Source organism: Platalea leucorodia (genome assembly GCF_965183815.1).
Source record: "Platalea leucorodia genome assembly, chromosome: 3".
NCBI classification, from domain to species: domain Eukaryota; kingdom Metazoa; phylum Chordata; class Aves; order Pelecaniformes; family Threskiornithidae; genus Platalea; species Platalea leucorodia.
This window is the reverse complement of record NC_138825.1, coordinates 81,197,043-81,224,857: the sequence shown is the minus strand read 5'-3', so window position 1 is coordinate 81,224,857 and position 27,815 is coordinate 81,197,043. Positions and strand designations below refer to the sequence as shown.

Below are 27,815 nucleotides of genomic sequence, written 5' to 3'. Positions count from 1 at the left end.
TATCCCTACACTGTATTTTATTTATAAATGCTGCTTTTTCAAATGGGTAGAAATCTGATGCCATATAAATGCCATCTTGTTTTCAAAATAAAGATATAAAATCAAGCAAAGCCCAAGATTTTAGCATCTTTGATTTTTTTTTTTAGGTATGTCATTTTTAATTTTGCATACTTTCTCTCCCTTGTTTTTGGACCCAAAGGATATTTAAAGCATGAGCTTTTAATAACCAAATTTTAAATTAATATATAAAAAAAGGGTAACTTTACGTTTTATCTTTATAAAGAGGGGTCACTCATCACTTGTACACAGAATTGCAGATTTGTAATCTTTTTCATTTTCATTTTTATTATACATTTTGAGGAATGGTATCTGATCCAGGCATTTTCTCATAATTACTGTCGTATCCATCTGGAATAATTCAAGGAATACCTACATTTTGAGATATTAGTAATTCAATATTATTTGGTTCCTGCTGATGTTATAGTCCTAAATAATTATTTGAATTATTTGAATTTTGTGTACATTTTGTGCCATGAAATAGCTGAATCAGTTTTTGTCTAGCAGAAAAACTGTAAACTTGATGTTTTTCTATTTTTAGTTTACTCAGACATGATAATTTTTTTCTTTGGAAGCTAAAGGAATATGCAATTCCTTAGTTTCCAGTTTTAGTACTTTTATTATCCCCTTTTTATATACTTTCCTGTCATGTCAGTATGTCCCTAAATGCCTCTCCTAGACTTCTCATACCCACTTCAGCATCCAGAGCCTGCACTTGCTCCTTCCTGAACTTCATTTCACTCCTGCCTCAATTCCATTTGTCTGTCTTCAGCCACCAGTGCAGCCTGTGAACTGACTGATTTCTTGAAGGTGTAGCAGAAAGGTAAAGCAAACTACTTTAATGTGTTTCAGGAATTTTTCCACTGAGGAAGGTAAATTAACCTGCTTTATAGTTTATAGTGCTCAAAACGCAAAAAAGTTTAAGTTGAAAATCACCTTTGCCCTGAGATCCAGCATAATGTCTGTGTACTTCTAATAACCTATGGGGCCTTCAGACTTGCAAGCTATCCAGAGATATGCATGGCCACAGTGCTTGTTTGTACTTCAAACATAAAAGTAAGTGATGCTTATCAGGAAAAAATGATGAGGTTTGAAGGAATTCATAGTATATGAATGAGTGCAGCAGAAGCTAAAGTTTGACTTAGTAGAAAAAGGTCAATAATGCTATTTTTCTCCTGGTTGGGTGCAAGCAGAAGGTAGGATGGCCATGTATTTATATCTCTGAATAATCACTGAGAAGTACTTTCTTTGGGTTCCAAGTTTACATCATCATCCCAAACAACTTCTGTCAAATAATTCTGTAGTGCTTCAATTCCCTTCTACTAAAATGTTAGTAATAAAAATATACTTCTACGTAGTGGCAAGGATCAGTTTATAACTCCATTTCAGGATTTGCACTTATGAACACCAAGGGCCATCAGTCGAGGAAAATGCTTGCTGTATTTGTTGGATATCTTGGGTTTGCATTTTTTTGTTTGTTTTTGCCTAGTCTTTTGAAAATTTGAGATACATCATAAGAAAATAATGTTTTGCTTTCCATTATAGCAAGAGCTAATCATGTCTTTGGTATTCTTCATGTATCATGAAGACAGTATGATTCAGTTCAACTGAAAAATAGGTTAGTACAGTCTGCAGTGTTGCAAGTTTAATGATTTCATGTTCTGTGTTTTTTTGAGTCAAGTGGTTTTGCTTGAAATAGGCATCCACTCATATCTGTTTTGCTTTACTGGAATGGAAACTTAGTACACATTCTTGGGATGCAGCTGAATTAATTTAAAGTCTGGCCAAAGTTAAGTGTAAATTATGGGGGAATAAAGAAATATATTTTTTTTAGGAACCTGAAAAAATGAGGAGTGAAACTGCAGAAAAGAACATCTATGGCTTGAGTTCTTTAGGCCGTGATTTATCAAAGCATAGTTATGACTACATGTTTCATGACCCAAAAGGTCATACTAGGGAATCTTTCAGGAAATATCTTAAAAGATGTCAAATAAGGATATTCATAATTATTTTCTATTGTAGATAGTATAGTGGAGGAAGGCGACTTTGGTGTTTTCTTGTGTCTGGCCTTAGTTTCCATTATTAGAATACCCTGGCTCAAATGACTAGTGAGATGTCTAATATATTACATTGTTTTGATTGATTGTAACTAGTGGATTGCTTCACCTCTCCCACTTGAATCTTGACTGTCAACTGTGAAAGCCTATTGTGTATTCCTTACATCTGACATAAATGTTAATTAGATATGGCAGTCTTTTAACTCCAGTATCCCTGGTGAACAGAAACTAATGAATAAAATTCTTTGTTCTGACAGTGGCAAATTTTGAAGATGGTTTTCCTCTTTTCATCATCAGGGTTTCCACTTTTTGTTGTTTTGTTTTGCTTTTTTCAATACTGATAGTAATACAAAAGTTCTAGATTCTTTAAAAAATACATATGCCTATGTTGAAGGTATTAATGAACAATCCATATGTTTGATAACTATCCATAAAAATTAAAATTAGAATAATTTGAAATGTAGACTTTACTGTTGTCGTTTCTAGTAATATCTTTGTAGTTGAAATGTAATACAGCTCACAGGAATAATTCCGCTATTTCTTGTCCAAATCGGAAAAGAAAACATATAGATCAAGACAACCAAATATAAAAAATTCTATCAGTAGATTTTTTCCATGCCCACGTTTGCATAGAATAAGTGGGTTTTCATTCAAGTGTTAGTTGTGCATTTTAAACACTAAAAAAATTCCAAAAAGCTACAATATTAATTCATAACATAAACATAAGACGATAATCTTTTATTGTGTAGGGAAGCTTTAAGACTGTGATGCAACTTATGCATTAAAAAATAAATATAAATAAATTTTTCAAGTACAATGCATAAAAATGTGTAATGGAAAAATTGTTATATTGACATCTCTAATGAAAAAGGTCTTTGGAGGTGGTATACTTGCTGTGTATCATAGAAATGATGCACTTAGATAATTATTGTGAGAAAACCAATTGTTTACATTCATGGAGGCTTAGCACATAAAGTCAGAAGAAAACATTTTGATCACTCAATCTGGCCTTTAATACAATACAATTGAAACTTGACTCCTTGTGTCTTTTTGAAATCTGTCCAATTTTTATTTTATTTGATTTTTGGACTTCGGACAACAATTTCTATCAAATAAAGACTTTATGTAATCTCTCTACTCCTTGATGTAATCCTGTTTTTTGCATCCAGAAGGGTGCTACCCCGTCTGATGATAGTGTATGGCAAATGACTGTCATCATCTGATTATTTCAACTTCTCTGTCACTGAAAAGAATCACTGTGACTAAAGTTCACCATGCAGCCAGGAGGACATCACCTTATCAATAAGGCAAAATGTCTTTATTTGTCAACAGTACAAGTAAACAGAAAGTTTGTATGAAAACAGCAGTCATCTGTCACTTGGGGGGGTCATCAAATTCTTGAATGAACTTTTGTAATTTTTTTTTTACTACTCAATAAATACTTTTGAAGGATTTATCTTTTATTTACAGATATAATTTTTAAACTACCTGCTACTTTACTCTTCCTTGTGACAACATCTTTATTTGCAGTAGTTTTAGTTAGTGTACTTCACAGTAAATTTTCTCAGAAAAAAGTTTACTTGCATTTACTACTTTATCTGCATTCTCACTTTTAGTACTTATCTGGCTTGGGGGTGGTGTGGCTCTTTTGTATCAATCTTCATTGAAGATATTTTAGTCTTATGAAACATTAAATGACTACTCGGATCTTAAAGTTTTGTAGCAAGCTGAATTGTTGACGAAATTAAGTAAATAATTGCTCCCAACAGGGTTCTCAGGGTAAACGTCTTTCTTAAAGCTATGATTTGCATTATTGTTTCTCAAAGCTTTCCTTTAAAATGTTAAAATAGACACTATTTTTTTGAGTCCATCTTACCAAAATCTGTGTCTGCACGATATCTCCTCCTTGTTACTTACTGTTCACCCAATATTTGTGTTATTTTTTTTCTTACAGGTCAATGTAAGAAAATGGGTCAGTGTTTAAAAAAAAAAAAAAGTGCACTGAAAAGAATCACAAATACATAATGAGTGGATACCTAGAAAGGTTTTAACACTTTGCTCTTCAGAAGGGGTTACTTGATTCGGATTAAACTTTGGCCAGCCAGGTTTTAATGAATTTAAATATATGCAAATTTCACTGCAAAATTTTATGTAGCACCAATTCAAGAGGCGTAGGTTTTGCAGTGAAACATTGCAGATAAGAAAGATATAGGACTAATTTCTGTGTATTATGAGAACTTTCTTTGATCCCTTCCCATGTTTGTTATCAATGCTCCATTATTTTGCAAATGTTCACTTCAAGGCAGGTTTGGCCTTCTATCAGTTTATATGTGAAATAAGTAATGAAGTTGAAAATTTTATTTAAATTAGCATTAACTTTTAATTCTGTTATTATTTATTTACTTGTCAGTTGAATCTAATGTGAAAAGTGCTTTCAGTACCTTTGAGTTAGGTATTTATATTTTACTGTTTAATTTTTTATTTATTTATTTTAGATAATTTTGAGTGTCAGTCTGCTATATATTTCAATCAGATTGGTGTCTGTTATGATTATAAAAGTCTGACTTTGCTTTCTGTTACATAGATATGTGTATTACCACTTAGTGACATGTATTTATAAATAGTCTTATCCTCTAATTTATCCTTTACAACATTCACAAATAATCATTCAATTAATATATGACATATGAACAAGAAATACAAACATTTTAGCTAAATTGGTCCTTTCTTAATGGTTGAAACAAGAAATTTAACTATTCTGAAAGTGCATATTCTCCTGCTAGGTTTATCATTGTGATTCTAATTCTTCTCTCTTTTTTTTTTTTTTTTATACTGGCAATTATTATTAGTGAATTTTTAATTAAAAAAAAATTCTACCTTGCGTCCTCTCTAGACCTGATTCATTTTCTTCTCATAATGTTTTGTATTGAACAAGTACTTATTTCTTCCTAGTCAACTAGGTACTAGTTAGCTGCTTTTGCGCATGATTGATTTTCCTTGTGCTGGCCATATAAATTAGATGTCTTTTTAACTAGGCATAAACCTGCATTTCATGAAACAAGATCATTTTGTATTATATCACTTTTTGAGTCACTAGAATTGACTGTCTTTCATTTACCTTCTTTCACTGGACTGGAATGATCTCCAAGAATAAAACCCTAACCCCTTCTGATCCTCTTAAATCTTTGAGAGTTCTGCAGACTATTGCAGAGTTACATTCATCTGAATTTAAAGACTACTAAGATATAGAATAACATTTCTGGAAAGGAAAGATTCAATCCTGCTATACACTTCCTTCATATAGATTTTTTTTTAGACAAAAATTACTCCAAAAATATTTTTTAATTTTCTTTATTCTTCAGGAATATCTTTTCAAGTGTGTTGGATTTTCTTATGTTTTAGGCTGAACAGTTGTTGACAAATGTATTGATATAATTTTTTATTTCTTTTGACCCCGTGGTTTTTAGAAGGCACCTTTCCCATGCAAGATCCAACTTGCGCTCCACATAAGATCCCCATGGGCAGGAAAAACAGTAAAGTCACACAATCATTGACAATCAAACCACTGTTTCATAACTAGTCATGATACTTTTTGCACTTGAAAAGCAAACATCTTATTGCAACTTATTGCATCCAAACTACAGTCAAGCTTCAGGAACACAATACAAGACCATACACAGCTTTAAAGGTATATTTCCCTTTAATGTTATTAAGATGGTACTTAGAACTACAGAATATAAATTCTGCATATCCTATAAATTCTGCTCTGGCACTCAAACACTCATTTTTGTGGCAGTCTAATACACAGTTTAAAGACGGCTTCTGTCATGTTAGCAGCCATGAGCAGCTTCAGTAGGCTGGTATACATGGTCAAGTTGAGTGACCCCCTGTACAGTGAGCAGTTGGTTAGTTTCCTGTTTTTTCTTCAACAGCCTTTAAAAATATGGTTATGATGCCATACCTTGATGTTTCCCAAACAAACTCAAAGTATTGTAGTCACACATGGTATATGTTCTTGTTCTATGGTCATTGAATAAATCACATATGCATGTGATGAGCTTGAAGAAGCCAGCTAAATTGGCAGAAATTTGCTGAAAATCATAAAGACAGCTCATACTTGGAAGACCTGTTTTTAATATTCACATGTTGAAATCTAACTGATGTAACAATAATGGTGCTGTAATGTTATTGAGAGAACCAGTGAAAATAGTCTTGACATATGCAAGAAAATTATTTTCAGCTCTGTAGTGCTAAATTTTTCCAAATTGCTCACCTGTATTACATTGACAGAATATTTCCCAACCACCCATGCGTAAAAGGGTGATTGCATTCTCCAGATAACCCAAGCTCATGTTCATAGAGTTAATTAGCCAAACTGAACATTTCAGACTACTAACTGTTCATGTGACTATCTCCTTCATGTGCAATGTGGGTGCTTAGCACCAAAAAGAATTTATTCGCAGTATATCTCAAATTTCTAAAAAAAATTAAAGAGAGTTATCTTGTTATACTGTTGTCCTGAGTACTAGAGATATTGGCAGTTTACTTCCAGTGAAAAATCAAAGCTTCTAGTTGTTTGCTTTTGTTCTTCCTCTAAACTGTCCTATTTTAAAAGGAACTTGTGGTGTGAAGACTTTCCCTTCAGAGAAAAAGCTATCCATATGAAATATAACCAGTTGAAACAAAGCCAATGTTTGATTTCAGATTAAATTTGATGGTTTCGTGATAGAGGTATACACTGAAAGCTGGAGGAGTGTACTACATGTTTCTGAGCACAGATACATAAGCATACTTTTGCTCAGTATATGTCTCTGTTGGCATTGAAATTACATCCTTTCCATTTCTTGCTTTTTTCTGAAAATATTTACATTAAATACTATCAATTATCTAGCTGTAGAATTAGATGTATGATTATATATAATCCTTTTGAGTATATGTAATTTAGACTCACCTTGTTCCTGCACAAGATTTATAAACTTCTATGATTTAAATTTTGTGAGAAAACATCAATTTATCTACCTTCCCAATTTCAAATGTAAGCTAATAATATCAAAACTTTATTTACCCACATCCCTTTCATCTCTCTTGTTATTCCCCATGCCCTTTATCTTTTAATTTATTTGCATATTCTAAGTATTTCTATATGTATAAACTTAATTTGGGTAATTCCTTACTGCTGAGCTGGTCAAAGGTTTGCTACAAAGTTGGCAAATTTCACATCAAGAATAAGCTAAACTAGAAGCAAGATTAATTTGGATGAAGAAAAGGGTTGTTTTTCAAGTGCAATAACTCTCCCTTTGGTTGCTCTTATTTCAGGACAAGCATACTTGATGAAAATACGTGGTAGAATCCCTTTCCTATAGCCTAAGTTAATTTAGGCACATTTTCTGTAAACATTGTCTCTGCATGAGGATTTATTCAGGCATCTTTTTCTTGGAGCACCTGTGTATAGACAGTGCTTATTCAATGGCTTTTACTTCAAGACAGTCATTGCATTCCAAGCAATAATAAAGGTGTTTAGAAGATTTTAAAGAATATTTTGTAAACATTCTGAAAACAAGTCTGACCAACTCATTTTGTGAGCTTTTTTTGTTATTTTGGTCCAGTAATTTTTAATGGTCATGTTTTCAGCAGCTGAAGGACAAAATTAAATTATGAACAATATTAAAATAAGTATAAACCAGTTGCTGATCTTTACAAATCACTCAGTTTAAATACTCTGTCTACCTAATTGATGATAATTGTCCTTGTGAAAGATTTTGGTGGAAGTGATAATCCACCAAGAAGCCATGGTGATCATATGTTTAATGCATAGACACTTTCCTGAGAGTGTTCTTGGCAGCCAGTTTTACATTAGTCCATACTATAAATTTTAAACTTGAACAAATAAAGCATGTAGTAGACCCTTTGCATGGACTTGTCCAGAATACATAAATGCCATGTTCAATATTTAGAATGTGTATTGTATATTACCAGAGGAAAAAGAGAAGAACTAGAGAAAACTTTGGGATTACTAAGTGCCAAAAACCTTCCTGATAAATCAAAGATGAATCCTATTGAAGCTAAGTAAGAAAATGCTTTATATGGCAAATAAAAGGTCTGAACAGAAAAAGCAAATGATTTGGACAGTGGAAGACTATAAGGAAAAGCAGCAAGAGCCATTAAGTAATAGCTTAATGTAAGGATTGTGAAAGTATTAAGAGAGTATTAATAACATTGATCAGTCTTCTCAACAAAAGCTTTTTTTCCATAACAAAATATTGTAATTATTAAATAGTAGTGTAGAGGCTATTGTAGCCCTTATCCAAGCTGGTCACAGTAAAGAATAATAAAAGAGTATGGAGTTGGAGCTATGAATTCCAGAAAGTGTTGCAAGATTTTTTTTAAGAAAGTGTAAAAAAGCATTCGCAGAACAGATAAAGTGATTGAGGATTACTATAATGATCTTACAGAAAATATGTGGAAATGTATGGATGAGCTGGATGGCTCAGTGAAGAAAATCCTGCTGTCCTTACTAAGTAAAGGAGACATAAAAGCATGAATTGGCAATTATACTGCCACCCTGATATCGCACATATTTAAATTCTGCCCCATATAATTCAGGATTGCATGGAATGGAAGACAGAAACAAAACTGTTGTCAAGAATCTTGTCAAGATTCCAGAGAGACTGGGGGATGTGTGATTCTGTAAATATCTGAACAACCCAGAGAGCAAATGTCTAGGATCTGTGTACACAAGCATTCCAAGCTACATAGGAATTTCATAATGCCTACAGAGGCATGTATAGAATGTTATATTTGGGATGTACAAGTCTGAGGTTTTTTACATCTGAAACAGGGTTTTTTATACCTTCAGAAATAAATTCAGCTTTGTATTTGAGGAAGTTTATCCTATATTGAAAAACAGATGTAAAAATCCTATATTTTGTTAAATGTTATTTCTTCCCATAATTATAAATATTCTGCCAATCATTTTAATTTGTTTGCTGTTCTGTTTGCACATCATGTTATGCAAAAAAGTCACTTTGTAGTTTAAATAAATTTTAGAAGATAAACATTTGAAGAAAATAAATTCAGTTTTCCTGGAATGTATATCATAGAATTTGCTTTTTGAGTTAACTTTTTTCTGTAGTCTTGTAAATGGCAGCCCTTATCCAAGCTGGTTATAACTTGAGGCAACAGAACAGTAGGTGACTTCACTGACTTTTTCCTCCCCCTGTGGGTTTCCTATGCTTTACCTAGCAAAACATTGAGAAAACAGTTAAAATAGTTGCATAAAGAAAAATGTAAAACCTAGTACTTAAAGCATTTGATTGATGTTTGGGGTTTGAATGAATTTTTTCAGTTGCCAGAGCACATTGTTTCTGCATTTTAAGAGGCTTACCATGTCCATCCAAACAATGCATTTAATGTTAATGTATAATGTAACTTGTTATGGAGCACTTTTAAATTTAGTGTTTATATGGATTCCTTGAAGATATGTCTATGGTGTTTATGGTGTCATTTTTTCAAATAAAAATGAGAAAGAGGGTCTCTGACTAACTTCAGTTTGAAGATAAATAAAGGCTTCAGGCAGATACAACCAAAAGCAAAAAGGATCTACTTTTCATTTTGGTTCTTTGTACAGGGGGTGGTATCATGACAGTGTACTACTTCAGGTTAAAAAGAAAAGAAAGGTGTGGGGACACTCATTATCCATTCTGTCTTCTTAATTTTTACAGGAAGAGCCATATGTTATGTTCAAGAAATCTGACAAACCCTTGTATGGAAATGATCGATTTGAAGGTTATTGCATTGACCTCCTCAGGGAGCTGTCTACTATCCTTGGATTTTCCTATGAGATTAGACTGGTGGAGGATGGAAAATATGGAGCCCAGGAAGATGCCAGTGGACAGTGGAATGGAATGGTTCGTGAACTAATTGATCATGTAAGTTAAGTTTTGGAAGCTTTCTACTATCCATTTAGATTTCAGTTCTATCTATACTAATTGTATAACTTTTATCATAATGCCATTTGAATAGTACTGTTTTGGAAAATGCAGATGTTTAAAGAAGTAGTGCAAGTAGATTCACATCAGTGGTTTCTAAAATGTAGAATTTGTTTGTTAAACGAAGACTATTCTGCATCTTTGTTTTGCCTATAGGCAGTGTTTGTTTCTGCTAAACTGGTTTAGCTCTTCTGTGGTATATGCCTAAGTCAAAATATGGAATAGATAGTATTCAGAATTTATTTCTGAGAACAAATATGTGTTTTTTTGTAACAAAACAAACATCTTCATTAATCAATAGAAGTCAGGCCTCTTTTGATAGTGGATCTGAGACTTTGTCTTAGAGAAATTTCTGTGTATGTAGTGTAAACACATACATTATTTGATATACACAAAGAGGAGGAACATCTTTCTTGAAGCATTAACTATAAGGTTCAAACACTAAGACAGAAATATAAACATATACTGAAGCAGCAAAGTAATGCAATGTGTGTCAAAACAGATAACATTACAATTACTTGTAAATGAGTAAGGCAGGCATTACTTCATGTCCTTCAAAGCATGCTTTCCCAGTTGGTCATGCCAGTTGAATTCAGTCTCTTAGAAACTTTTTAGTCAATTTGAAAATTATGTCATTGTCCCTTTTTGCATTTATTTGAGTGAATTGCTCTCTATATAGAGACATTTGATCAAAGAACAAGATGAAACTTATTGTACACATCACTGTCATTTAAAATAGGAAGAAGGGGAGACTGTTTTATAGCTATTTCAAGTGAAACCTCATAATGATGGCAGAAACTGCATGAAAAATATTCACTAATCTTGTTTCAATTTGCTTTAAGATTTCAGCAGATGGGCAGAACATGTGCTAATCAAAATATTAATATTTACTAGAAGGGTTGCTATCTCTGTGCTATTCTAGTAAATAATAATCTGATATTGCTGTTGCAACAGATGTTGATTATGCCTAGCTTCACACTTTTAAGAAGAATGCATGGGAGTATTATATTTATATTATCTTTAAATGTGTGTATGTGTTATACCTAGTACACATACATAGAAAGCAAACATATTTACCTAGACTCTGTCCATCTCTATACATGCATATTTTCACATGTGTATAAATGCATAGGCATGCATAGTTATTAGATTTGATGGTTGTTAGGTAGTATCATCATCTGGAACTAATTTTCCATGATTGGAGTGGATATTGTGGAAGTATTTCTTATATAATTCTTCAGAAGCAAAGAAAAATCATATTTTGGTATGCTTTTATTATTCAGCCCTAAAGCTTTCTTGAACAAGCACTAGTATGGCCTTTGAAGCTTTTCATTAAGATAATCTTGAAATAAAATGCATTTGAAGAAATTGCAGCAGTAAAGTATGTGGAAGAAGAGCTTTTCCAATCCTTTCCTCTTGATAATACAAAATGGAACATGTGTTCCTTTTTCCCATAGATAACATATAACTAAACTTAGATTAATTTTTTTTTTAGCTTTTGAAATGATGTTTACTTAAGAGTCAAAAAAGTTTAGATACTATACTTAGCGCATCATGGAAGATGTAGTCTAACTTCTTACCCTGGATCATAACTTTTACTAGTCTCTCTCAATTTCTCAATTGTTAAAATTTTCCTTTAAAATTTTCTCTGTTTTTATCTGTTCTTATTTTGTAATCTGTTTGAATACATGCAATTTATTTATGCATCTGTGTCCTTTATTTGCATGCATGTTGATGGTACATATTATTAGCAAGCAACTCAGAACGGATGCACAAGAATTTAGAGAAGAATTCCAGATAGGCATTTACCACATTTGATGTTTCCATATGGTTAGTACTTCGCTTGGCCCATTAGCTTAGCTTTTCAGTCTTTCTTTTCCCTTAGAGAATATTTTTTAAAGTGTCAAAAAGGTTCTGTTTTGTATAAAATAATGTAATAGACTCAATTACTATTTCTTTTGGAAAGGTGAAATGATTCTGTCTGCACTTTTCAACCTGAGTTTCTGATTAAAATAAATAGACTACAGAATACAGACAGAGTTCTGAAAGTTGCCATAGTACTTAAATCTATTTGAAAAATATTTTTAGAATTCATTTTTTTTAATCTGCTTGCTATATTTTAACCATCAGTCACTTAAGTTCAGAAAGAAAGGATACTATAGTATATATCTTTACAAGGATAGTTTGTAGCATTTGTAATTCAAGAATAAATAAAATGGATAATTTATGTATATTGTGTGTGTAGAAATGAAGATGCACAATTTATATAAAGATAAAAAGTACCAAATAGAACCTAAATTTTTAAGTAAACTGTTTAAATCTGTCACTTTACATAATTGCTTGGACTCAAAAGTGTAGGTGAAATGAAGATAATGCTATCTGAGCAGAGCTCAGCATATCATGTCAGTCTCAGGCTTGGAGTTCAACAGTGTGAACAGAGACTGAAGCCTTTAGATCAGGCTTTGTGTGTTTTCAGTCTCCTTTCCTACAGTTTACTTGCATTTCTTCTTTTTTGACCGTTTTACTCAGTGTTCATGTATGCCATCATTTTGATACTGGTCTCCAAAAAATGAATGGTTTCCTTTTGAATAAATGATAAATACTGAGAGTGAAAAATTAGTTCAGCGATTGCTTCCCTTTGACAACTGAATGATAATGAATTCTTGTTGGAAAAGACGGTGGTCTCTATAGCTGCAAATGGAAGAGAAATATTCCCTAGGACAGCAAATATAGGTGAGATTTCCCCATAAAAACATTTTTCGTTTAATGTCTCCAGTTAAGCAGTCTGATTTCTCTGTCACAATTTTTCTTTCAATATTTTACTCTTCTCTCTGGTTAATTCAAGACAAGGGTATTAGATATTTGGGGAGGGGGAGCTAAAATGCAGGTATCTCCGTCCTTTACAGATGCATTCTTCATAAAGAGGTATACTTTATACTGACTTGTTGCCTTTGGTTCAAGAACTTTATTCAAGGATACATTTATTGAATTGGTTTGGAACTGAATTATAAATTCTGGAGATTTCAGGTTGTTATGTGGTGCTAAAAGTTCTTATGGGGCTGTATTATATTGTATGAGATATCATAGTGTGAGTGTGTAAATTATGTTCGCTATAGCTAACAGATACTGATAGAATAAAAATATATAATTTTGCTTTTTTTCTGTTAGACATTCTACTTTACAGCTCCAAAATTACTTCAAAGCATTCTTATTGTTGGATTCTAAAACAGACAAAAATTACCATTTTATACTTTCCCAGAGATACAAATGAAACTGAAAAATCCACTGGGAAGTAATTTGTTATTATTATATACCATTAAAAATAACCTTTTTTTTCTTGGCTCTTTGTTTGAATGATTCTTCTACAGCACAAAGCTTATGCATTACAGGCTTACAGATCTTTTATGATTCATAAATAATTATTTAAAAGGTCCAATTTTTAGATCATGACTATTATTATATGTGAGAATTAAATGGGAACTTTTCTTAGTGTCTGAGAAGAGTAGGATTTTCAGCTTGGAGGAAGTTAAGACTTTTTCAGTTGGGTAATTGGAAAGCACTACTTAATTTGAATTATCTTGAGACATAGCTTTGTGTTTTACTTCAATATCTTTTGAATTTTTTAAAATAAATATCTTACTAATAAATGCTTACATACTAAATGCTTACATTTATAAAAATAGTAGTGGCTTTTTATTCTCTCAATAACAGAATAGCTTCAGATGTCTATAATCAGTTTAAAATGTTTCTGGAGACATCTTCCTCCAATAACTTGTTATTTTTATTTTTTATTTTTTTTCCTAATCTAAGGGCCTTATATTCTTGAAGGACCAGAGCCAAGATCTTTGTATTACTGTGTAGACGTGAAAAAAAATCTTCCAATAAACAACTATACAGATTTTTGGTTGCTTCCTTTTTGAGACAAGGAAAAATCTATATGAGTAAAGGAATTTAAGTTTCTTCCATCTTTTTCCTTTCTCTTCCTCCCCTTTTCAAATGCAGTTTCATCACATTGTTTGGACTCTATCTCTTTTCTTCATACTTACAGCAAGTCCTGCCATCTAGAGCCTCATAAGGAAAGGCTAAGAAGCTTCTCTTGCCTCCTCTCCTCAAGGATAGATACCGTCTTCCTCCTCGTAACTTTCATGCAAAAGGTTGACAGTTGAGATTTTCAGTACAATGCAGGACAATTTAGCCATGCCTCTTTCATTAATCAAGATCTCGGAAAGTTTAACAGTAGCAGGGAGTTAGAGACTTTAGGAGAAAGAAAGATCAAGCATTCTGTCTTTTTACACCAACATTATATGTGCTGGACAATAAAACCTGTGTTCTGTCAGTGCTCTTTAGAGCACCATATCTGCTTTATGGCTGTCTTGTGGTATTAGTGAAAACACTGGTCTGATGTTGACATTTTCAAAGCTATGTATAACACTTAACTCCTACTGACTTTTTTTTTAAATGAAGAACCTAAATTAATGTACTGACACTTACTCATATGCTACTACTTATTGAACATTATTATTAGTCCATTTTCAAAATATTTCTCCATAGAGGATCACTGGACTGTAACTTCTTCATTTAACAATAGGGTTTTTTTATCAAATAGAATGCTACATCACCTCCTCCTTTCTGTATTTCTCAGAATGACTTAGTTGTTTTTTGCAAGACTCCCTAGATTTTTGCCAAGGGCTGCTGTGCTAGTCATCATCATCAGGTTCAAATAATAAGAATGTTTCACAGGACAGCCTATTTAGTAAACCAGAGGCAGAATATCAGTAGTGACTCTAGAAACGTGTTTTGCCTTTCTTACCTGAATTTGGAAAATTCAGGACTTTGGCACAGTGGTTTATCTCTCTTTCTTTGTGGCCAATATTTATGAAGGTGAACTGTCATTCATTTCATATTTCTTTAAAAATAGATGTCATAGTTGAAACAGTATATCAACTGAGTAAGCATTAGAAGAGAAAAAAAAAAAGGCCCGAAATACGAGACAAGTGGAGATTCAAGAAAAGAAGATTCTCCAGAGAATGCCTTTATATATGACAGCATTTGAGTGCACTGCTGATGAGAAGTTAAACTGGTGCTGATAGAAAAATAGTGAACTAGTATTGTAAGATCTTAGGATTTGCAAGAAAGGTTTCAAACTATTTCAGCCTTAAGTTTAGAACATTCTCCTATATCAGTCTTTTTTAATATTTATTCCAATCACATTAACAGCTATAAAATTATCAATTTAAATCCAGAAATGGTTATTTCTTCTTCTTTAACACATTTTCCATTAATACATGGTATAGATTAATCACATCACCACATAATGATATATCGGAAAATAAAAATAGATAGGAACATATCATAATGCAGAAGTGATTCTAGCTCATATTTCTGCAAAAATCTACCTTTTTTCCCTGACCTATCTTTCTCTGTCTAAACCTGCATCTCAGACTTCTCTTAATGTTCATCTTGACTATCTTACAGTCAAATTGAGTTAAACATTGCCAAAACTTATCTCATTTTTTTTTTTACTTGTCTTTTTTATTCCTTCATTCTCATCACCATTCCTAACACCAACATTCTCATAAAAGTTCAAGACCATAAGGGAATAATTTTAGATGTCTTCCTCTTTATTTCCCTTTCCATAGAGACTGTGTTCGCATCTTGCCATGTCTTCTATAAATCTTGAAAAATCAGCCTTTTTTTTCTTTTCTTGCCCATACAGTAAAATAGGTCTCAGGCCAGACCTTTCTCTTGTATGTTTGCCTGCAGCAGCGACCCTATTTCTGTCTTCTAAGTTCATGAATCCATTTCTTGAGCTCCGTGTTCCTCACTGGTTTGACCTAACATTTTATATGTGTGCTTTTCTCTTACTGTGCTGCACCAGTGCTGTTTTAAGTGCTTTATTTCCATATCACTATTCCTGTTTGAATCACGAGAGTATCATTAAAACGCCTTGATATTTTATTTTTGTGTTCTATAGAAATTTTTATTAACAATTGTTCACATTTCAACACAGAATTTGACTCTGAAATGAATCCTAAAATAGATTTTTTTTTTGTTTGTTTCCTGTTTAAGAAAATTTACTGACTATAACTGTTAGCAAAAACAGTTTTTCATTAGAAATTCTTTTGGCAGGTATTTTTCAATCAATTAATGATAAGTGCATTTCTCTTTGAAATTTGTTGTTCTGGTTTTCGTACTCTATAGAGGAAGGGAAACAAAATATATTCAACATTTTGATTGAAAGAAGTGAACTTTAGCACCAGATGTTGAGTTTAGGATCATATGTTGAACCCCAGTCAATTTGGGGTCTTAGTGATTTTCCCTGTGAAGACTTGGGTAAAGAGTTGTTGTCATGGAACTTTTTAACTTCAATAAAATAAAAGAATTCTAGGACACAAGTTTTTTATCAGCTATCTTAGGAATAATTTTATCCCTCCTACTATATCATGTCAATGGTGAGATACAAGGCAATGATACACATATTTTACATTTTTCTCTACTTAAGTAAACAAGCAAAAGATTTTTGTTAGAGGAAAAAAATATTAATTTAATTTTGATGCCATTCTCTCTCTCTGAATTCTCCATACTTGCGGTATTATTTTTTAAGCTCCTTAGAACAGATACCACTCACATTATATTAAAATACATTATAAGATGTCAAGCACTGCAAAATAATTGCCGAGTCTCTTGTTAACACTTCTCTTGTCTGAAAAAGAATCATCTTCACCAGCATCTGCAAAATGAGTGTGCACTTTTTGTGAAAGTACAACATACATTTGCTTGTGCAAAAAACCCCAAAACAAAACAAAAAAACCCCAAACCCACAGAAACTCAGAGCACTGCTTAATTTTCTTTTTTTTCTGTTTTTCACAAAGATACTTATTTGCATTCTTAGAAGGAGGAACATGCACCCATGTAATTGCAGTATTTTATTTGGTAACACTTTAAAGTTTAGTTCTTTAAGTTTGGCCTTACAAAAAATGTGTTTCTGTGTTCTTGAGGTGGTAAAGCCTTCTGTATTATAAGTGTATAAGTTGTTGAGTTTTTTCTATATTTCTTGTTTCTGAAGGACTTTTCTTTCTTTAAATATACTAGCTATTGAAAACCTAAGTACAATACAATATATGAACCAGTTTAAAAAAGAGATCTTACTTTTTTTACAAATGAATTGTATATTGAAATTTGTAATTGATCATCAATATTAAGAAAAAAAAATCCTACTCTATCTTCCTTTAAAACGAAGCTGTGTTGAGTGCATTAAATACACATTTTTTTGTTTCCTATAAATAATATTATTGTAAAGTCCTGGTAATCCTGGGCAGATTTTGTTTATTCAGAGAAGTGGTATCTTTGACTTGTGTCCATTAACATATTAAATAGATACAATTTTGATGACTGTCTTCTGTGCATGTCAAATTATTTGCTGAGATAATTAACATTATGGCAATCTTGTTAATTTTGACTCATTTAAAAAAATGAGGTTTATCTGTGAAAAGCATGGAATTTGAGAGGGTAAACAACATGGTAGTTTTATGAAAGAAGGGCAGTTCATGTGTAATAGATATGAAAGGTAATTTTTGACAATGTCTGCCTTTGCTCTCAGTGTTATTACATAAACAAGGTATTAATAATTACAGATGTTCTCAAAGAGGATGGAGCATTTTGATATGAACTCCTTTTTTCAGATACATTTTTAGAACCTACATGATATCTTACATCAAGCCTCATAACATCAATTTAATCCTGAGTACAATTCCATGGATTAGAATATTGTACCTCAGAGGGGGAGACAGGCTGCTAGAGACTAAATTCAGGATTCAAATGCCTAAATTAATGTTTTGGTAAAAGCTGCCTGTTGGAGCACTAGCTACGTAGGCTTCTGTTTTAGCCAGTAGAGCCCTAGTAAAAACAATCATACCAGAGCTGAGAGATATATTTGGCTTATCTTCTAAAGCTGTGTTCAATGAGTAATCCAGGTTAGATGCTCCATGGTCTCATGCATATCTGCATCAGGCAGCAGATGTGACAGAGGACATCTGTCCTATTGTAGAGCAGCACATTTGAGGACAGGTTGGCTATCCAGGGTCTCTCTTATGCAGTAGACATATTCAGGAACACAAAACACTTTTCTAGAACTTGATTAGCTGAATTGCTCTTTAGACTCCATCATCTGTATTGATTAGAGCTTCACTAGCTATGATGGGAGTTTACACTGCTATGAATTAAGCCCGTAGCCCACACATAAGTGTCTGGTGCCACTTGAGCTTCCTTAAGCTGTGCAAGACACTCACATAGTGCTGGAAGATCTAAGACCTATGGGAGACCCTTTCATTGACGGAACAGCAACTAGAGGCATGGGGGTACCTTAGAGCATGTCACAAGCTCTAGTCCAGTTCTGAAAAGGGGCTGGAGTAAGAACCCAGGCATCTGCCTTTTGGTATTAGCTCACACTTAGGTCTTGCTTGAACCAATTGTGAGGTTACAATCTGTCTTTACAAAATTATATTTGTATCTCACTTCCTACAGTATTCATTGAGTGTTTACCTTATTTTTTTAAATTATTGTCAGTAAATGTGAGTAGATAAATTCCTCTCTCAATAAAGTATACTAAGACTTTTCTGAATGCCAATCCTTGTTTATGCAAGTAAACAGCTATTTTCTTATGGAATGATGATATTTTCCAATTATTTGTTTTCATTATCCCTGTCACCTATCATGTTTGTATTAGGAGCTGGAAAAAATAAGGATTACCACGAGAAACTATAACATGAAAAACAGCTGTCTGAGAACCTTTATCCATTAAGACAGAAAATAGTTATTTTGCTAACAGTGCCTCCATAACAAGGGTTTTTTTTGTGTTCCTAATTTTTCTGTACCTTTAAATAGATATTTTAAGCTGTTTGGGTAGAACTCTTGTCTTTCATCTGGTTGTATAGTTTGATGATATATTTTTTTATTAGGCTAATAACATAAAATAAATTATCCTACAAATCTTAGTTTAAATTAATCGTCTTGTTTCTTAGATAAAACATCATAGGTTTTGTCAATTTTTACTTGAGGAGTAACAGCATCTATTCATCATAAAAATGAAAAACGCACCCAACAACTTGCATGTACTCCAGTTTCAAAATAAAAAATAGGCTTAGTAAAGCCTTTTTTTTTTTTTTTTTTGTGTGAAAATACATGATTTCTGTTGATGGGACAGTTTATGTGATGCATAATATTACTCATCAACACAAATTATATTCACAGACAAAAAGTTATTTTTCATTTCTTATGACAAGGAATATTTAGGCTATTCAGGCTAAGGGAAATATGTAAGAAAGAGGAGAGAGAATGTAAGTACTGCTGTTTGAGGTGGCAAAGCTAAGTGTTACACAGATTTTTAATGACCGATAGGAAGGAGTGAGTGATCACGTGAGTGCAATAGATAATATAACAGGCTTATAAGCTTATGTCAAGGGAATTCCAGTGTGACGCAAACCCACTTCCCTTCTAGTGGGATTTGAACCCACTAATGCACCAGGAGTTCTGGTGGGACTCAAACCCACCGCCCTTCTAGTGGCACTCAAACCCACTAGTGTGCCTCTGTTTTTCTTAAGGATTTTTTCTTAAGTGATGTGCATGCGGTGCCCCAGCCTAATGCTTGGGGACCCTGATATTGAGGAAGGCAGGGTTTTATATATGTTACAGTAGAGTTGCGTAGACTAATCAAATCACCTGTATTAAGGGGTAGGCTAATCAGTTACCATTGTTTTTGTAATAAGTGTGTGTTTATCCCATGCAGGATCAGTGTGTGCTTGTCCTGTGCAGGTGGTTAGTGGTGTGTGTTAATCTTCATTGTTCTAAACCTGTGCAGGTGGAGTGGTTTTGTACTGGATTCTGGTCAGCTGCTGTTCTGAGAACCTTGAGTTCATCTCTAGGCTTGGGTCACAAGTCTTTTCCATTGTCTGAGAGTCTTTCTTTGCAACCATCTGATGTTTGTTCTTAACACTTCTCATCTACATTTTTGAAATGAAGTGGAAGGTGTTCAGGAATCCTTCAGAGGAAGGGTTTCAAGGTCTAGAAGTAAGGCTAAAGAAAACTGGTTTTGAAAACTGTGACATTTTATGTAAAACATCATCTAAGTAAATTATATTCCAGGGAAATATTTTAATGTTAAATCCTTAATACACTGAGGAAATCTCAGCTCAGTATACAAGATATAATAAGATATACTAAATTCTGAGGATTCACAGATCACTTGTGTTTTAGTTTGAATGAATATCATCAAAAGGAAGATAAAGACTCAGCTCAGCAGAAACTGTAATATTTTACCTGTCTTTGAATGGTTCTCACCTGCAGAATCCATAAATCTATCTTGATCTTGGAGTTTCCAAGTCTTCTTTGCTCATTATAGATTTCATTACAAAATGTCCTGTTCAGCTATAAAGCTTTCACACTTTTTATAATAATTACTGCCTTGCTTGTGTGAATTTACATGGAATACACTGAGCAGTTTTGCATTACAAAAGTGGAACTTAAATTGTCATTTAATACATAATATATAGTACTTACAGAGTACAAAATTTAGGCTACATTTTTGACAAACTATGTGAGACTTGGTTATATTTTTTTCAAACCTTAGGTCTAAGGTAGCACCTGCAACTGAGTCTAAGGTGTCACATGATGAAAATTTTAATCATACTAAACTTTTTCTATATATAAAATAAATTTGAACTCTGATCCTTTAGGGAGATGATGTTTTGGGGGGTAACATTCCATAAACCACATAGTGTTTTGGAAGTCTGCAGTTATAGTTGTGCAGGTATATAGTGCAGGTATAGTTGTTGCTTGAACCAGCAACTCTGGTGAATATAGGTAGATGGTAAGCTGAATGCCTGCTGATTTCTGCTGAAGTTTTTAATGTTATTTTCTAGTATCTTGGCATTTTATTTTATTTTTACCTACTCTCTTAAAAAAAAAAAAACAAAACAGGACACAATTCTCTTTTTCCTGTATTCTCTGTATATGTTTAAAATATTAGTTTGTATTTCAGTTTCCTTATGCTTATCTGCTTGTATTTTCAGCTGTCTTATGTTTTGCTTATAATTTCTCTGTTTCCTGATTTATCTGTTTAGCCATTCGAAGGCTATCTGTGCATTTTTTTTTCTTGGTATACATTTATTTACCTTGCAGATTAAGCATTACTGTTCTATGTTGAACGATTCTTCTCTGAATTTCCAGTAATCCTTATTAGTTACATTTGTTATGTTGGCAGTTTTCCAGCACAACCCTCACTTTAAACAAAGCTACTAATTCACATTATTTAATATTTAAAAATAGTATTCCAACTCCTTCTAGTTATTCTGTGTCACGATAAAGTCTCCATAATTCTTTAACTGTTAAGTGCCTGTAACATATTTTTCATGTGTATGTTTACTGTTTTAAATATTCATATTATCTTCCAATTATTACTGTTTGCATGCTTTCTTTTCTTCATTAAAGTAGCATTTAATTTCTGTGTGAAATCTGTCCTGGGGTCTATAGGATAATTTATTATGATAATTTGTAATATGCCGGAAAATACCACTTGTGCTTTTTGTGCCTTTCAGTCTAATTGCTAATGCATTAATCCACAACTTCAAGTGCTCTGACCTTTTCTTTCCAATGTCATTTGTCCCAAGCTGAATAAGCAGCAGCAGGTGTCTTCCTGACAAGCAACTAACCGCATCTCTTTTGTTGCTTGAGCTTCTGTTTTTTCACTTCAAGCAAACTGAATATATTCACAGACTTACAGAACTTCTCCGCAAATTCTTATCTTGTACGTCTGAATTTATCAATGTAATCACTCAAATATGCCATACTATGCATCTACTGTTCCTTTTTATTTTGGTTTGCTTTAAGGTGAAAGATCAAAGAGATGGTCTTCTGCACGACCACAGTATTATTAACAACTACACCTTTACTACTACTTCAAACCAACAGCCAAACATAGGTCTCTATACTGAATTACAAGGTGACACTAATTTGCACGTCTACTTAGTCACTCTCTAATAAAGGCTGTATATGATTTTCCCATGGAAAAATGTACAAACGGATCCTAATTCAGAGTAAATGTTATGCAGAAAATAAACTTCAGATAGAGTGCAGCAGAAAGTATTGCAGAAAGCCATGAAAAATTGCCAGGGAAATAAAAAAACTCAGTCATCTAAAATGTCAAAGAAATCCTAAGCCAGAAGCTTAGGTCAAGTGTGCAAAATATATGTATTAATTCACTGAGGAGCATAGCAGAAGTGCCTATATGAATTCCCTATTAAATTGCAGGCAAGGGATGTATTACTGATTTCAAGTACAGGACAGACTGAAGATGTAGTTTTCAACAAAAGAGCAGTTGAGAGCGAGCAATTATTTTCCAAAAAGCAAGGAACTTCCACACAGTCTGCATTTAGTAAAGCAAGGCCCATCAATATTTCTAATATTACAGTAAGACATAGAGAATAATAATGCATACACTTTTTCTTAATAGTCATAGGTGTTATTTATTACACTATCTTTTGAGCTGATCACATGTTTCCCAAAGAAACCGGATGAAAAATTTTAAGTACTTTCTCAAGTTATTTGACACCAGAAGTGGTAGGAGACTTTCGCAGTAGGGTCTTCTCAATAAGTGCTCTGAGATCTGTGGAATTTTTCTGATGATCTGTAGTCAGGGGACTGTTTATCTGAAATTTCTTGAGACTAGGGGTAAGTGAATTTTGCCTTCCTGTTCGTTTAACTACAGTATGCCTAAGTAATGTTTTCTACAGTTAGGGTATTATGGTTTTCTAATTTTCATTTTCACAATTTTAACTACTACTAATGAACCTTTTTTCTTTTAAAATCCCTTTTCTGTTGCTATGTGAAAACAACCTTTCTTCTTTTTCCATTTCTGTTTTTTTCTCTTTTTCATTCTACCAGTCTTATAGAATCCTACCAGTGAATTGCCAAAGAATTGAACTTACCTTTTGGAACAGCATCCATACTCTGTCTTTTGACATTCTGCTAGATAACTCAGGATTTTATTTAAAATATAGATGAAATTCAGGAAGTACACTAAATGACTTTACTAGCCAGGATCCCTCATGATAAATAGCATGTTTTGCTGTGTAAAACTGTTTGTAAGTTCTATTCCTTGCCTTGACCATTTTCCTACCTGCCAATATTCTTAAATAGAATGTTTGCCCACTTGTCCCCCTATTTCTTTTTTTGTTTCTTTTCTTTTTTAGGTGTGGCCAGTCACAGGTTCACAAGTTTCTGGAAATGATGGGGAATGATTTCAAATGTTCCTTGAGAAGTTACTGGCAAAAGAATGCCAGCACTAGACCAAACCAAGTGTGAATTAGGGACCAAATATTTTAGAGGCAGGGTGAAGGAATTAATATATAAGAATTAACACAGAACATGTTTTAAGTCTAGCAGGTATAACCCCCATTTATAATTATTAGCTATTCGGACATGCCTGGCTAATGCACTTGGTTATATAAAATGATTAAGTTTCAGTGACAGATAAAAACTGTACAGTGAATAATTTGAATTAATTTTCACTGCATTGCCAGTGAAGTGAATCATAGCCCACCAAGGCAGCAGCATGAAGTTTTTCAAATGAGACTCCAAAAGATAACTCTTAAGCTCGAGCATCATCTATGCTTACAGGAATGATTAGGAACTGATTGGATCCAGGGCTAGTGCTGTATTCATAGAAGTGTTACATTTTTCATATCCTCATACAGTTATCTGATCTTTACAATCCTTTTGTTGCTATAATGATAGTGAAGAATGGTAGAAAATAACATGGGGCTTATTGTTTCTATGTATATGTCTGCTGAAGTGAAATATATGTGAAAATTAGAATTCTCTAATAGCAGAGTTAATTTCCATTGGGACTTATTCCTTTTAGTAGATAAATTCATGTGTCTACATTTTCATTCTGTCTCTTCTGGTTCAGAAAAGGTTGGTCATTGGGGTTGGCCCCAGTTAATAGAAATTAAATTTAATAGAAATTAAAACCTGGAGAAAATATTGATGAAACAACTTCTCTATTCAAATATGTGCTTTTCCTCCAAGGAGGTGATTTGCGATTCTGTTTTTCATGTAAAATCTTCAGGAAGTTATTTTTACAGCTTATTGTGAATCTGTTCATTCAGTCAGTTTCTACAATGTCTATACTTCAATGTACAGTACATGATCACTGCAAAGGTCAAAGTAAGTTCAGCTGTACAGGGAAAGTTGATCGGTACCAATTTTCCCAGTCTTCCCTTAGTCCTCCTCTCTGCCTACTCTGTTCTTATTTTAACCTCATTCCTCCCAGAAGTAATGATTAAGGAGTTTGATTGTGTGCTTGGTAGATCAGGAATTCTAGTCATAACTCTGAACATGGCACACTGAACATGTTCATTAGAAATATTGTTACTTAACCTCTGCTTGGATTTGCTTCATTTGGAAATGGTAACAGAAGGATTTTGAAAGACTTGCAGGGGACCTATATAAATCAACTACAGGTGTATTCATGAAGCATAATTAGCACAACCAAATGAATTCTTAATATTGTTACTGATACTAAAAGCTAAAAAAAAAAAAAAAAGTTCAAAAGTTCTGTGCTGCAATTTGTCTTTTGCTCATAATGGAAGGTAGGGAGGAGGGACTGTGGAATCCTGGAGTATGTCAGCTTTCAGCAAAACAGCATTTTAGTAAAACAGTTTCAGGATGTGCTGGCAGATGTGTCCCTGGGAATGATGCCCAAAACACAATGTCACCCATACTGTCTGGGGAACTGAAAGGTATTAATTTTGATCTGTTATTCTTAAAACATCAAAGATAATTCATTTGTTTAAGAAAATTATACAAAAGTCAAACATTCAGAGTTAAAAAAGAAAAAAGAAATTGCCAGTGCAGCCTTACTCAAGTCCAAAATACAGCAAATGAGTGTTGGGAAGAAAATCATGTTACTTTGTCACAATAGCTTGAAATTGGTTTGCAGTCAATTTTTATTCTGCTATTTCCTGACCCCTGAAGGCCTGATTAGCAGTAATGTGTGGTAACTTCCAAAGATGAGTAACTTCTCTTCCTGAGAATGTATGTTAGTGTGAAACAAATATGTGTACACACACACACATGCATACCAATGATGGCACATAGATGCTTGTAAAGAATGAATGTATATTTCTGTGTGGATGTGTGGGGCATGGTACTCATAAAGTGCCCATAGAAACTGTGAAACAGTATAGGTACTTGTTAGATATTTTTTTACTCAGGATATTGGATAAATAAGTGACATACTGAAACAATGTTTTATATATAAAAACCATGTAATTTAAAAAAATGGTTAAAAGTTTTCTTTTACAGTAGTAAAGTTTAAAGAAATGGAAACTATTATGCTTGAAGAAAGATTTTTTACGTCTTGCTTTGCTTTAGAAGTGTATACGATAATCTGTTATTCAAAGTAAAATGTTTATTTATAGTACGGAAAATAGGTTGTTAACTAGAAAGCCATTTGGTGTCTGACGCAATATGGATTTTTCCTTGAAAAAAGAAGACTAATGTAGATGTATTTTGTTAGATTTTCTTTGTTACGTGGATTGGTATTGTGAAGAATGCTACATTTATGCGAAAATAAGTGTCTGGCCACAAATGTATCAAAATCTTTTTATGTACAAATCCTTAAGTCATTCTTCAAATGCATAGTAATTGTATAGATTGCATAGATTATCATTATTAGTTTTTAAATTTAGTTTGCTCAGATAGAAAAATAGTTGAGCTCTTTCAAAATGTCATGTGCAGCATTCAGCCCTGCCACTTCCGTGTCTTATGATTTTCAAGTTAGTTTGAAAATGATCCTTCTGGCCCCCAAAAAAGCTATTGAAATACTGTAGTATTTCATAATTGCAAAATGTAAAAGCAAAACCAGTGTAAGATCTATACTAATACTATTGTTAGAGTGTAATAATAAAGAAAAAATGGGTCAGTTAGGAAAAGCCACCATAGAAGCACAGTGTCATTGCTCTTCTCTGGCCTCAAGTTGTGCCAGGGGAGGTTATTAGGAATAAAATCCAGGTTGGATATTAGGAAAAATTTCTTCACTGAAAAGGTTAGCAAGCATTGGAACAAGCTACCCAGGGAGGTGGTGGAGTCACCATCCTTGGAGGTATTTAAAACGTGTAGATGTGGTGCTTATGGACAAGGTTTAGTGGTAGACTTGGCAGTGTTAGGTTAATGGTTGGAGTTGATGATCTTAAGGGTCCTTTCCAACCTAAATAATTCTATGATTCTATGATTCTGTGATTCTAATCCTGTTGCTGTTAGAGACCTGCATAAAGGTGACAGAGTTTTGCCGAAAGAGCAGTAGCAGATTACAGCAGGAGCCTGATTTCAGATGTCACTCAAGTGTGCCTGAATCAGAAAACTAAAACCAAGCACAAGCAAAGAGTGCTGTTGTACCAACCATGCTTTGTGAGAGTGGGAAATAGCAGATTTCAATTCTAGACTTAAGGTCCTGTATCTAACTTGATATCATGTTATCTCTAGAACTTCTGTTGAATTATTCACTATATTTAAATGTTCAAATTTATCAGTTTGAAGTATCTTTAAGAAAATTGTTCTGTAGTGTAGCCATCAGACAAGAATATCTTCCCTTTTCTCTTAATTCCCCACTCCAAACCAATAATACAGAAATAAGAGAAATGAGATATATGCCATATTTTAGTATTTAAATTCTTGTAATATTTGAGTAAGTTCTGGATGTCTTTCTAATTTTAAAAATGATTTTATCTATTTATTTAACTACTTGTAGCTTAACAGGAAGCCAACAATATTACAGAAAGTTTTAGGAAACTATATGCCAAACCTAGTTTCACTAGTTCCAAACTTTCTTTCTCTGTCTCCATCTAGAATAGAAATAAAATTGCAGTTTTGTTAGAGGTGTGCGTAGAGAATTGGAAAGAGCATTTACTTACACTACAGCATCAAAGAATTGTTGAGGCTGAAACTGACCCTAGAGATCACCTAGTCCAAATCCCTGCTCAAAGCATAGCCCACTAGAGCAGGTCACCCAGGGTCATGTCCCATCAAGTTTTGACTGTCCCTAGGGATGGAGACTCTACAACATCTCTGGTAAACCTGCTCCAGTGTTTGACCATTCCTACAATAAAAAGGGGTTTTTTTAATGTTTAAATGGGATTTTCTACATTTCAATTTGTGCCCATTACCTCTTCTTTCACTGGATACCACTGAGACGGGTCTGCCTCTGTCTTCTTTGCTTCCGCTCCCTGCTTCAGTTATTTGTATTCATTCATCAGATTTCCCTGAGCCTTCTGTTCTTCAGGCTAAACAGTCCCAGCTCTCTCAAGTCTCTCCTCATATGGCAGGTACTCCAGTCTCTTAATCATCTTTGTAGCCCTTTGCTGGATTCATTCCAGTATGTCCCTGTCTCTCTTTTACCAGGGAGCTGAGACCTGGACGCATCACTCCAGATGTGTGTCACTAGTGCTGAGTAGAGGTCAAGGATCACCTCCCTCAACCTGCTGGCATTGCTTCTGCCTAATGGAGCCAAGCTGGTCACCATCCTTCCAGAGTTAGTACTGGTGCCTGGGTCAATGCTTCCCAGGTGCAGCATTTGGCATTTTCCTTATTTCATGAACTTCATGAGGTTCCGGTCTGCCTCCAGCCTGTTGAAGTCCTTCTAAATAGCAGCATAACCTTC

General features: G+C 33.5%; 1 protein-coding gene across 1 annotated transcript in view; it reads left to right on the top strand.

The window, feature by feature from the left end:
• GRIK2 (glutamate ionotropic receptor kainate type subunit 2) overlaps positions 1-27,815 on the top strand; it is a gene marked incomplete at both ends in the record, with an annotated part of 428,838 nt that overhangs the window by 238,074 nt on the left and 162,949 nt on the right. Inside the window, one exon of the mRNA XM_082305204.1 lies at positions 9,836-10,042. Within this exon, the coding sequence (XP_082161330.1) occupies positions 9,836-10,042 (207 nt within the window). The remainder of the gene's footprint in view (positions 1-9,835; positions 10,043-27,815) is intronic.